The sequence below is a fragment of the Schistocerca cancellata genome, chromosome 5 (genome assembly GCF_023864275.1).
Source record: "Schistocerca cancellata isolate TAMUIC-IGC-003103 chromosome 5, iqSchCanc2.1, whole genome shotgun sequence".
Classification (NCBI taxonomy): domain Eukaryota; kingdom Metazoa; phylum Arthropoda; class Insecta; order Orthoptera; family Acrididae; genus Schistocerca; species Schistocerca cancellata.
Genome location: NC_064630.1, coordinates 102,971,534 through 102,985,736, shown reverse-complemented (window position 1 = coordinate 102,985,736; position 14,203 = coordinate 102,971,534). Strand labels below are relative to the sequence as shown.

General features: G+C 37.2%; 1 protein-coding gene across 1 annotated transcript in view; it reads right to left on the bottom strand.

The window, feature by feature from the left end:
* Positions 1-14,203, bottom strand: part of LOC126188176 (beta-mannosidase-like) — a 317,638-nt gene that overhangs the window by 16,135 nt on the left and 287,300 nt on the right. Inside the window, exon 13 of the mRNA XM_049929697.1 lies at positions 6,710-6,919. Coding sequence (XP_049785654.1) covers positions 6,710-6,919 — 210 coding nt within the window. The remainder of the gene's footprint in view (positions 1-6,709; positions 6,920-14,203) is intronic.

The window sequence follows — 14,203 nt, the reverse complement described above, 5'->3', positions numbered from 1 at the left end:
TTTAAATCATGAAATTAACAAATATCATTATACAAACAATACATTTGATAAAACTTTTAATTACTTTGGAATTAATTAAGAGCTGGCTTTGCTAACATGTTTTCGAATAGAGCCAAATAGATCCTTTAAGAATACTATTAGTTGTTCCTCCAAATGTTTATAATTAGTACATCATTTATATTTGTTTATAAGTCAATGACAGAATTTAAGTTACAAAACAATAACTGATTTCACCCTATTACAGAAGGTACTAACTATTAATAGTCAAAATAAATTAGAAACTCAATTACATACATAAAACTAGACACAAAATTAGATCTGGTGTTATTTAATTTAAAACTGAGGGCCAACATTTCTCTTTTATGAAAATGCAGGCTATGGTCACGTATCTTAATAGTAATTAGTCAAAAATGAAAAAAATGAATTTTAAGGAGAAAGATGGCAGAACAAGAGGGGAATTAAAAATATCCCAGCTTGCTTTGTTACACAGTCTACATTGTGTATGGAGCCATGTAGGGCAGATGCAAGTTGCTAGCTACATAAACAACTGGCCAGACTGCTGTAAACTGTCGTGGAGCAGCTGTTATGTGATTTAAGAACCTGTGCTGATACCTATATATGGAGACTAGGTTGTAACAGACTGGCACTTTGCCAAGAAGTGGAAAGATCGACATCAGCATTTCTGAAACATCATGCCCACACTGCCATCTTACATGGCAAGAAACCCATGAATATTTTATCGTATAAAAAAGTCACCAAGAATGGATTCACTGATTAACCAATGTGTTATGTACACTCAAGAGTACTTAGAAGGTGATAAGATTGTTTAGCTTTTTGAAAAGTTCTGTTTTTTTTCTTTTCATTTTTTTTTTTGGGGGGGGGGGGGTTCCTTTGATCCCACATTTCTAATTTTGACCACATTCTCTGCTACCTTCTATCCCACACACATGTCCACCTCTGCATCCATGCCCTCCACATCAATTCATAAAGCCATACTCTTGCTTTCCTTTCAGTAGTCACAATCTTCCTTTGTTCTATTGCTCCCTCCCAAGCCATTTCTGCACTCATTAGGCACCATCTGCAACTCTTTCTGCCTGTGTCAGAGAGTGTGAACAGGTTATACATTCCTTATAGTCTCAACCTGCCTATCCCTACCAGTTATCACCCTATTCCTTCTACCCCTTCAGCCCCCCCCCCCCCCCCCCCCCCCACACACACACACACACAAAAAACTTTATCCACCCATCCAGCACACCATGGTCAACCTCTTACCACTGTTTGGTTGCCTTGTCACTTCAATGTATTTAGCTGGGACCAAACATTTTTGACTAATTCTCTGGAGAACTAGTGTGGCAACAAAACTATTTGTTGACTTTCACTTCAGAATAGACTGTACTATATGTGAGTGCAGGCTTTCTTGGTGAATTTCATATATGACTTCTTCATGGATTGTCAGCCGAGTAGCATCATTGTCTCGCTACGAGACAATGGTGCTATTCAGCTGACAGCCCATGAAGACTTCATATAAGACTGTATTATGTTACTTCATTACTCAAGTAACCACTTAATCACAAATTAGGTTCCAATGACATATTTATTAGAAAAAAAACATTTTGAAAACACTCTCTTTAGGTGAATAAAATATGTCATTCACTTGCTCACACACTAGAATTATCAGAGTGTTGCAACTACAGCCTGATCTTCAACTGCTACTTGCTTTTATGGTGACTTCTTTCCTTCTCATCCTGAATGGTGAGTCTCCCCTGACCTGCAGTTCTGGGTGACTTTCCCAAAATCTAACCCTTTTCCTAGACCTCTCCATTTCTTTTCCTTCACCCTCCTTCCTTGCCATTTGACCCTTCTGCCTGAAGAAGCAACCACTGGCTCCGAAAGCTTGCCAGTTACAACAGCCTTTTATGTGTGTGTTCTGTCACTGCTTGGTGAGAGATTTTTTATCTACCCAATTAAATAATTTTGTCAACAACTCCAATAAGGATATATATGCACCAACATGTAGGCAAGGGATTCGTCTGGTATTCACATCTTTCTGATGTGCAGTAAATGCTTCATTGTGAACTATGGCAACATTACTACCAAATGCATACAAACAGGGGTTTTCTTGGCAAACACTGGTGAACAGCCAACATTCTAGACTGTATGGCCTTTGAATAGAAGCTTTTTGATTGCCCTTATATTTTTGCATTGCATGGAACTGACTTTCCTAATCTTAAGGAACTATTTGATAACCTGGTACACCTCTTATTTGACCAATGCTGTTTTTTCACATATTTTTAGACAATTATTAGCCAAGTGCCTTGAAGTTAAACACCAAATATCCTACTTGTAGTGATGCAGAGGCTTTATTTATGATGTAGTCATCCAGGTAGCAAAAGAAATAGTTGTTCCACATCAGTATGAATTTATTCAAGACTTTATGTAGCATGTTCCTTTCTACAAGGATGCCCTGTGCATTTGTTACTGGACTTACTCTTATGTTTTCACTCACTTGTCCTCTGCACATCCATATGATTGCAGTCTAGGAGCTAGATTGTAAGGTTTGTTTTTTGTTACACAGGACTCTGGACAGCACACGCCATCTATTCCTTGAAGTAATTACCTAGTAGTTGATTTGTAGTCTGTGGTTCCATCATCTGATATTAATAATCCCAAATATTTGTATTTGATAAGTCTCAGTGAATGGATTCAATAAACACCATCAGGTAGGCTGGATATATGGTAATCAAAGTTGCATTGTATGAATTAATCCTGCTGATATGTAAATCAACATTCTGTCAGACTTCCCTCAAATGTTCAAGTTCTACATCTATGCTCTCCAGATCAATGTGAGATGGGAGGTAAATGGTGCTTTTTTACTGTATTATGTAAATAATGTTTCTTCCCATTCCATCCCCAGACAGAGCCTCTTGATTCACAACAAGATGTATATATATTTTTCTGTGATGCAGAAATTCTTTTCAATCAATGACAAGGGTGACCTACTTCATCAGTGAACAGCCTGAAGGCTGAAGGGTACACACAAATTTTTTTACTCTATCCAGCGTGTATATGCAGACAAGGAAAAAAAATTCCTGGATTTCCCCCAGATTTCCCAGTTAAAAATACACTATCTCCCAGGTGAAAACGCACTTTTCCCGTGTTAAGTGACTGTATATTTTCCCTCAGAACTGTAAAACTTATCAATCCTTTGCGTGGTTGTGGTTTTATACATGGATGTAGAATTTCCTGGCACTTCAGGAAATGAAACTCAGGGGGAAAAAAACACGTTTTGGAAAGATCTTTGATATGCAGTGACATGTATGCTGCCTATTTTGGTATTACAATTCAAATTCCACCAAACACCCCATGTTACTTTCCAAGATTGTGATGCACTGTTGTAAGCCAGTCATAACTCATGTCATGTGATCTCATCAGCAGATGACAGTGGATATTCAAAGCATAGGACATGTGATGTAATCAGCCAATAGCAACATCACTATTAAGTAGCGCGAACACACAAACAGAACAAGTTAATGGTTTAAATTAGTATACATAGTGTTGCTACAAGAAAAGAAATGCCTTCACAGATAATATTAGTCTCTACAGTTAATAAGCTGCAAGAGAAGATAAGCTTTCACATATAATGTCGGTCTTTTTGCGTGTGTTACACTTTAGAGTATATCACACAAATGTACCAGTAAAATTTTTAATAATGACATAGAAGTCTGATCATCTGGGCTCAAAATTCTTCTAAATGGCTTGTCATCAAAGAGTTGATTCTTAAATGGGAGTCAATCACTCTGTGATTTAAGATACTCATTGTACATTCTCACACGTAGCTCAACTTCTGTAAAAGGAAATTTAGTTTGAATGTAACGCTTTTCAAACCACCATTCACAATATTGTACCGTGACCTGTTAGAAGTAGGTTTGTTTTAGCAGTTGCCAGAGCGCACCAGATAACAGGTGCCACCACGCCTGTGCAGCTACGATGACGTAGGAAGCCCGTATGTTTGTACGTGTAAAACATCAAAAGGTCTTACACTATGTCATAAAAGAAACAAGATGTCAGAGGCTACTCCAAGAGCATTGGAATTTTGTGAACTACACCAAATTGTGCACATTTAAAGTGCATACTTAAAGTGCACATTTATATGTCCAGATTCACAATGAAGTAGGCCTCGGCCTAGTATTAAACTTTTCAGTGTGGTTTTCAGGATGAAAATTTCTTTGAGTACCATTACTGGATTATCTCATGTTTGGTTCTTTATTATGGCATAATGCCATTCATGCTAGAAGATGAAAACGTGTACGTGAAATGCAGCAAGCAGTTGAAACTAGCCATTAGTGTGGAATTAAATACTTTGTTTCAGATACATTGACTGCCCAGCAGAAAAGATTAATAAAAGCAAAATTTCTTTAGAAAACTGACAAAAAAACTTCATCATTCTGCAAGGCGATTAATGCTTGACCACCAGAAAGGTGGAAATAAAATAAAAATCTGAAACTAATAACATATTTTAGCCTTCTGTAAATATGTGAATGTATTTTAATTCACATTATAGCTCCCGGCCACTGAAACCTGTTTTGTTTCCATTTGACGTGAGAGCAGTAAATGAAGAGGAAATAGCAAAATTACTAAATGTAAACATGGATCAAAGGATAACCCACTTCCCTACTATAACTCAGACTGCTCTGTGCATCAGCCCTGATCTAAGGTATTTCTGAACTGGGGAAGTACTACATAGTGCCCCTCCCTCAAGTGTCTGATAGTTGTCAAAAATTTTAAAAAATCCAGTTTTCAAAAATATGTTCATTTTAGGGCACATCTTTCTGAAGAGTCTGACACACAAAACATATATGTTCGAGGAAATGTAAGACATGTTATTTGGTCTTAAGTGTGCCAAAGTGCAACGCCATGCCTCTTCACACAGCATTCTTCTATCGCACATCACTGTATTTCACTCTGTGGAATTGAAATATTCAGGACAGTGGAAATTAAAATGTCCTCTCATGCCTCTCCTGCTCCCAATCGACCAGTTTCACATCCTGCCCTCTTTTTTTTCTTTTTTTTTAAAAAAACCCTCACAATTAACACTGGACAGACAGCAACTGGCTTTCATTCATTCGGACTTACTTCACTCAGCTCGTATGGCCCCATCCCATTTTGTTTGCAATAAAGTTTATTTCTAGATGCAATGAGGATTCCCCTGACAGGGACTCACATACACTATGCACGCCTTCAAAAATGAACTTATGATTCATTCAGAAATCAACTTAGAATGTGTTCAAAAATCAACAGGGATGCATTTCAAAATCACATGCATAACTGATAGGTCAACATGCACTGAATGCTAGGCACTTTGTGAAACAAGGTTTTTTTCCCTTAATAATATGAATTTGGAGCTCCCCCCCCCCCCCCCCTCGAAATTGCCACCCACTTTAAATATCTCGATTTGCCCCACCCCTCGATCCAGGCATGCTGCGCATGCGTGAATCTGGCAGCTTGGGTGCGCCAGTAAAATCTTTTTGCCCGGTAGCATCCAGCTGCTTGCTGCTTACTCAGCCAAGAGCCACATTTCTGTAGCCAGAAGTGGGAGAAGGTACTACTCATATGCAACTCAACTGTGCATATCCATGAGCCCACTCGTAACTGATAAAACGAATCTAATGTAAACAGTTGTGACATCATGCTCATCGGAGGCAATTTGTTGTTATGAAGTACTTTCTAAAGTCTTTCACACATTTTTCTGTTGGCAGATGCTTGTATGAGGACTGTGTTTTGTTGTTTTATGTCACACATTTCCTTTGCAATTGAAGTTTTATTTTCATTTTTTTCTCTCATTCATGTTTTATGGCCGCAGTATTATTCTGCAGAAGTGGGATACAGTAATATCCCTTGTTAGAGTATTGGTTCTTACCAGTCAAAGTTACAAAAATTTAGCTGAAAACTAAAACAATGAAAAATTCCTGGAATTCTAAAAAATTCCCAGGTTTTCCCGGTTTTCAGCCAGATGAAAAAATTGCCGTGTTTTTCCTGGATCTCCCAGTTGTCCCAGGTCATATACACCCTGTCTATCTCAGAATGCTAAAGCAAAATGTACAGTTTTCTCCAAGCAATGGGGGTGTTCTCTTTAACCTATGATTCTCCATCAGTACATGATAAAAACTGCACCACATAATTGCTCACCACTTCTAGTTTATTAGACTCTGAAAATTCTAAGCATTAACAGATTAACAGTTACAGCAAATCTTATAGGAATTAAAGTATGGATACTTTGTCTGCATTGACAGGCCTAAATGTGCATAAAAGAAGACTGTGACTTGCTCACTTGGAGCAATTGATTTTCTAGTAGATTATAATGATTAAGGCAAATGTGATTCTTTGTTGTTGAATACCAAAGTTTTCTCATATTTGTATCATAGTGTTTTCACATGCATCACAAGAATATAGAGTGTTTTATTTACAATGGAAATCAGCTTATTATTAATCCAAACAATAATTTTTATTCTGCAAAGAATGTAAACTACTTGGTATTTTTCTTTTTTAAAATGGGAGATGGATTAATCTAAACCACAATTCCACAATTTAAAAGGAATTACACTACCAATACTTAAAATGTTTTATGCATTGAACAACAAAGCAGTTCCATAGATATAAAAAAATAAAAAAATAAAATAAATAAAAAAAGCTTTTAAAGCTGAATACTCACATTTAATGAAGGATCACTGATTCCAATTGCTGAATTTATTTCACTAAGAAATATAAAGTTATCTGGACTGATTTTTTTTGTTAATGTGTCATCTTCTAAAGTGAAATATAAGAAACACGCATCTTTTGTACCACCATCAGCACCGCATGTTGTACCATCCAGGATATTTTCCAGTGTTTCGTTGTATGCATCATATGCTGTGGCAGCTGGCTGTAAGTTTAGAGATGTTAAGTAACTTATGAGTTGAAATAAATTAGAACATTAACTGACATATTATTTGTAACTGTAATATTGTATAAAACAAATTCAAGTGAATGTAAATATATCCTCCCTGGAATGAATTTGTCCACTCATGACATAAGCAACTGTACATCTATTTATATTGATAAATTGCTAAAATGATCACTCAGTCCCAGTTGCAGGTTGCCTATCTAATGGCTTACAGTAGCAACAAAAATTTGATTTTCGTTATCACACATCATTACTGACTGATATAAAAACTTGAAATGTTTCATAATTTACTCATTTACATATATATAATTTTATGGCTGAGGTTTAACTAAATAAAACAGATATTAAAGTTAGAGACAGCTGAGGCAGTGTAATTCATGGCAAGCAAATTACATGAACTGTATTCATTCAGTATTTGAGAAAGAGAGCACTTAGTAGCTTCCAGAAAGCTTTATGTAGTAGCTTCCAGAAGGCTTTACACATAATTTCACCTTTTTGAAACTTTTTCTTCCTGACACACCCAATAAAACAATGAAAGGAAAAGAGTTTATCGCCTACTTTATTTTTGTTGTTCGTGCAGTACAACTCCTGCATCTGGCACTACATTTCAGTTTATTACTTCTTTTCTATTGATTCTGTTCACAACACATTTTGCAGACAGTATCTGCATGTACAACTAATATACCACTGAATGTACCTGTGAAATTATACCACTGTTTTGATTTTGACTTTTTCACTAGTCTGTGGGTGAATAATCCAGATCTAATAAAAACAACAAATTAGGGTTTTGTGTCTACAACCATAAAGGTTTTACACGCTTAATGTAAAATATTTAACACATTTGGATTTGTAAAGTAATCAGACATTTGAAGCTGTTTTATATGCAGAAGTTTGATACTTTAAGAAATTAAGGGAGAGGGGTGGGGGTGGGGTTACTAGTTCTATTGTAAAGGTGAAGAAAATGTACATAATGTATCTCTTTGTTGCTATCAACATAAGTGAATGATAGTGTGTCTATTATGAATCTTTATATGTTGAAATACACTAACTTTGTGATAACTGCCAGATTTATGATGATACATGGGACTGAAATGAAATTACAGTATAATTACCTCATATTAGGTACATCAGCATCTGTGTCTATGTACATACATACTCCGCAACCCACTGTACAGTGCATGGTGGAGGGTACCCTGTACCACTACTAGTCACCTCCTTTCCTGTTCCACTTGAAAACAGAGCAAGGAAAAAACACTATTTATATATTTCCAGAAAAGCCCTAATCCCTCTAATCTCATCTTCCTTGTCCTTACATGAAATATACATTTCTGACAATAGAATTGTTCTGCAGTCAGCCTTCAACACCATTTCTCTAAATTTTCTCAACAGTGCTCCTTGAGAAGAATGTCGACTTCCTTCCAGTGAGCCCCACTTGGGTCTGCAAAGTATCTCCATAATACCAGCATTGTTTAAACGTACTGATAATAAATCTAGCAGCCTGACTCTGAATTGCTTTGATGTCTTCCTTTAATCTGACCTGGTGCAGATCCCAAACACTTGAACATTACTCAACAATGGGCCACAATAGTGTCCTATATGTGATCTCCTCTACAGATGAACCACACTTTCCTGAAATTCTCCCAGTAAAGTGAAGTGGACATGCTCATTCCAGTCTGTATTACTTTGCAGCATTATGCTTAGATATTTAATCAATGTGACTATTTCAGGCAGCACACTACTAATGCTATACTCATACCATATGGCTTTATTTTTTCTACTCATCTTCATTAACTTACATTTTTCTACATTTAGACTAGCTCCCATTCATCTGAGTCTGAGCATTAAGTAGGTTGTGAACTTCCTACATCCATCAGTCAGAGACTCCAAATGTCCTGGTATGGATTTAAAGATGGCCAGGATATCATCCTAAGGAATTACCTATCATCCATTTTGTATATATGTCTCTAAAGTATCAACAGTGGTTGCTTGATAACTGCAACTAGTGCATTCTTGACCAACCATCTCTAAAACATATTCAATCTCAGGTGAATCTTTAGCTCAGGAAAGCAGCAGTACTTGCCATTTTTTGAACACTGTGAAATCGCTTACCACATGTGGTGCTGCATTGTCCAATTGAAATATGATGTACAGAATTGCCTGAAGCAAAGTCTGTACTTTTTTATGTGGTGAAAGTCTCAATATCTTACTATGTAGAAGTTGAGGTATCCTGCAACATTTGATAGAAGTTCAAGCCTATTATTTATTTTATATTTGTGCCCCTTAACAATGCAATCTGTGAGATTGTATTCACCACATAGCAATATTTAAAACATATATGTGACTTGACTCCAAACATTACATTTTGCTGCTCAGCATGCTACAAATGTCATTCATGTGCCTGTTGCACTTTGAGGCATTTATGGTCCTTGGATAATAGAAGCTCTGATAGTGGTATAGATGCCAGCAATGCAGCTCATAGCAGGTGGGGCCAATTTCTAACCCAACAGACTTACACACATTGTGTAGTATTGTCTTGCTGAGTCAACATTGTGGTTGAAACTGTATAATGATTTATCATTATGTGGAAAAAATGTCAGCATTCCATGCTGTGGGCACTTTGCATGGTAACTGTCTACAGAGTCAGAAATACTGAGCTCAGTTTTGTGTCATGATTTATCAGTTTTCTCAACTGAATCTGTCAGAAGCTACAATGACACTTGCACTCATACTACCACTTTCTTTGATCTCTCTTTACTGCTTGAGCTTCACATAATAATGTTATTATTGACTGGATAGCCACAGGTGTACTGTTGTTTCACAGCATCCATCAGAAACAATATTTTGGTGATTGGACATGTCGCCATCATCAGGTGCAGCGATGAACTGACTTCCTGGGGGTGCATGGCTGATTTATAACCCCTCACCCTATGGACCGATCCCTACATGGTCTGCCCACAAGGCACATGTCAGTGGCCAGTGAGGTGACTGTATCAGCATCTGCAGCCAGTGACACCTGGTGTGTGTGTGTGTTTTTTTTTTTTTTTGGGGGGGGGGGGGGGGCTGCATGCAATAGTGTGGCTGGTGGGTGTAGACACTTCAACTACCCTGGCCACCAGCTTGTTGTGTTTTCCTTCATTTCATTTTTTCCAATGCACTGTATAAATATTAAGAGGTCAGATGGAAAAAGAGTACCAAGCAAAGAAGTGAAAGCCGAAAAGTGGAAGGAATATATAGAAGGCCAGTACAAGGGAAACAGATTTAAGACAATATCATAGAATGGGATGAGGAAGTAAATAAAGATAAGATGGGAGATATATTACTGTGAGAAAACAAAGACCTAAATCTGCATGTTATTATATTTAAAGCCAGTTACCACAAATTGAGAAACTTCCTCTACCTGGTTGTCATTGTTGACAATGAAGAAAATTATCAACTATTTGTGATTCAACTCCTACAGCATGAGAAAGGCACAGCCCTAGAGGCTGCATGCTATATGCAGCTCATATCAGTGTAATTCCTTACAAAGTACAGTATCAGATACATTGGTTGGTACAACATGAAGCCTCTTCAAAGTCCCAGTTTACTGGCCTCTACTACAGTAGACAATATACTGTGACTAAGCAAGGCATTCTAGTGTGTGCTCACTGTTTAGAACACATCAGAATGTACACTGACTGTGAATCCATATGTGTTATAAAAATGGATGTGTTTTGTGTGTGTGTATGTTCCACATTTCCTTCTAAAACAAGGTCACTTGAACTTGGTACACATATACTTTACTGTCAGTCAATAGTTGCTGTCAGGTGTAAGAACCACCTAACTATCAGAGTGGCTGGGGTGACAAAGAAGTGCAGCATGTGGTGCTTGAATTATCAGACTAAATTATTCCAGTATTTGAGAATGAGAGCACTTAGAGACTTGCAACAAGTTTGACATAAAATTTCAAACCTTTACAAATTTCTTTCTTGCTGACAACCCCTATAAAATGATGAAAATATTTATTGCTTACTCCTTTTCCCTTGTTCATGCAGTTTATCTACTGCATGAGGCATGATGCTAATAATTTGTTACCTCATTAATACTAACTGTATTCATGACATATTTCACAGACAGTAAGCTCATACACCACTGAACGGAAGTGCAAAGTTATATGACTGTACAACATGTAGTTCAGGAGAAATGACATCATAAACATTAAGCTATGGTCAGACACTGCATGATATGGGCATGTCAGACACTGCATAATATGGGTGTGGACACACAGCTACAATGAGCAATGCTGGATTTATCCACTAGTAGCCAATAAAATGATCTCTGAAGTATTTGGTAATGGCATGCAACATTACATAAAACCTAACAAGACTCATGCTAATGCACAAGCAGTGGAGACAGACTCTGAGTTCAGCGAAGCACACCAGCCTACAATCCAATACAAGCAGAGGAAAATGAAAATTACCTGCACTAAACAATATCATTTAGTGACATGGGTTAAATGCCATTACAGCCAGTAGGGCTCACAATGCAGTTTGCAGAATTAAAAAAGCCTGATGCTGTGTTATCTAGTCAGAGATGGCAGATGGAATGATCTCAACTGACACCAATTTTGGACCTCATTGCAGGGAGCAGGCAACTGAAAGAAGACACCTAACCTCAAATGCCATGCTGTGTATCAGCCTGCAAGATCAAATGTGAATTTACTATCTGTTATCTTACTGCTCAGAAAACTAATGCAAATTGTAAAAGCAGTGATTCTCCAATTTCTGCAGAAAATATACTCTTAAAAACATTGTTAAAACTGGAGTCTCATCAGATACATAGAAATATGCAGAAATAGCAATTATTTTGAAACAGAGAGAAAATTCATGAATGACAATATATTACTTACAAATTTACATCATCCTTGGCATCTCCAAGATCTTAGAGGCTTTATGGGAAGAGATTTCACAGATATAAAAACTGATTGGCTCAATTTTACTTTTGTCAGGGGCCAAGCCATTAACTATTAACTGCTCAGATGAATGAAAGTCATTGACACGTTAGAACCATTTTTGGATACCAACATAGGCAGTCCCATTGTTGCATAAAATAAAATCTTCAGGTTTTTCTCACATCAATTACTAATGAGTCCAAGTTGTTTTGGAAGGCACATGGCTCTTCACCCATCTTTTGGTGCAGTACATGTGTCCTGATACTGAGTGTAAAACCCACTGATGAGATTCGGTGCTGCATATACTTCAATTGCAATCCACTGCCACTGACTATATAAAGGGACAAACTGCAAGACACTATCACTTTGCCAGAAGATGGATGGAGGTTTTATGTCTTCCAAAACATCACAGACTCACTGTGAATTGATGGAGGAAGAAATTTGAGCTTTTATTGCAGACATCACAAAAAATATTTTTGCCATCATTTTCATCCATATCACTTGTTTTCACCCAGTATGACAGTGAAGATGCTTACTACAGGAATTGAAGGTTGATTTTTGATAACAAAACCAAATACTAATTATCACAAAGAAGAAGATTCCTGTGACTCTGGAGTGTTTCTGCATCCTGGAAGGATACATTGGCTACAAAATGCTTGCAAGTATCCTGGTGTACTATTGCTCTGCCTTTTAATGTGACACCAACACATTAAACACATTGAGATAAAATGACTGGGATGACTTTTGATCCTTCCGCCCACCTTTGCATCATCTTATACCTCATAACAGATCATTTAGTTTGTGAGTATGCCACACTGGTGTGGTGAAGTGCAGCAGATCATCAACTTCTGTTACTATTGTAGTGTACAAGTAAAACAGAATGCTGGAGATGATACTTTACTCATCCCAGAATGTTAACCAGACAGGAACATGAGACTGCAAAGAACACCTTAAGAATACAACCTGTGTCTTCTGCCTGAAGGCAACACACAGGAACCCTTGTAAGTGGGAGTACTTTGGATACACTATAACATCCAAACATGCTTGTGTATGACACAATTACCCAGCAAGGAAAGATAGATAAATATGTGAGATACCAGAGGACAATTTACTCCTCAAACCACCATAAGGTGTAATGTGAAGGGTGCCATGTACCACTGTTAGTCATTTCCTTCCCCATTCCACTCACAAATGGAAGGAGGGAAAAGTGACTATATGTCTCATATGACCCCAAATTTCTTATATCTGATCTTTGCAGTCCTCACACAAATAGTGCATTGGTGACAGTAGAATCATTCTGAAGTCAGCTGCAAATGCCTGTTCTCTAAATTTTTGCAAGTGTCTCACAAAAAGAACACTGTCTTCTGTTCCAGGATCCCCATTTGAGTTCACAAAGTATATCCATAACTCTAATATGTTGATCAAACCTACCAGCATGTCTTGGAAATGCTTTAATCTGACCTGGTGAGGACCCCAAACACTCAAATGGTAGTCAAAAATGGGTCACAGAAGTGTTCCATATGTGGCCTCCTTTGTAGATGAGCTACAGCTTTCTAAAACTCTCCCAATAACCCAAAGTAAACCATTTACCTTCTCTACTAAGGAACTTATGTGTTCATGCTATTTCATATTGCTTTGCAGTGTTATGCTTAGATAGTTAATTGAAGGTAAAGATTACTAGATGTGATTGGATGGCAAATCTAAGACAGTTATAGACTATATATTAACAGACAAATTAATTGGAGGAAAAGTAAGGGACACTAAAGTCATAACAAGTGAGCACTTGGATAGTGACCACAGGTTACTAGTAGCTGATCTAAATTATAAGATGAAAAGTTTGAAAGCTGTACAAAGAATGCCAAACATTAAGGAGTGGAAGTTGAAAGAAGAAGAAAATAGGAAAAATTTCCAAAATCTAGTAGCTGATAATCATTCATTTGAATTTAAAGATTTTACTAATTTCTCCTATCCATGGTCATCCCAATTATCATAAAGAAAAATCAGTTGTTTCTTTTTATACATAACAAATCTAGTGGCCAGCATTACACTGGGCTGTGCCAGAAAAACTTCTTATAGGAGCAGGTATATATGCATTATCTGGTGAACTGAAAGCGGATATGATTTAAGCCACGGGAATCCATGTAATACAATGGTTACACCAGGTGCTGGGGGTGATATGGAAAGAAAACACAGTGCTGGATTAATGGAAAAAAAGTTCAGGTGCTGTACGATGGTTGTGACAACAGTGTACAAATAGGAGGGGGAAGATCAAAATGATTTAAGACACAGAGAGGTCTTCAGCAAGGCAGTTTGGTCTCCCCTTTACTCTTCATTAC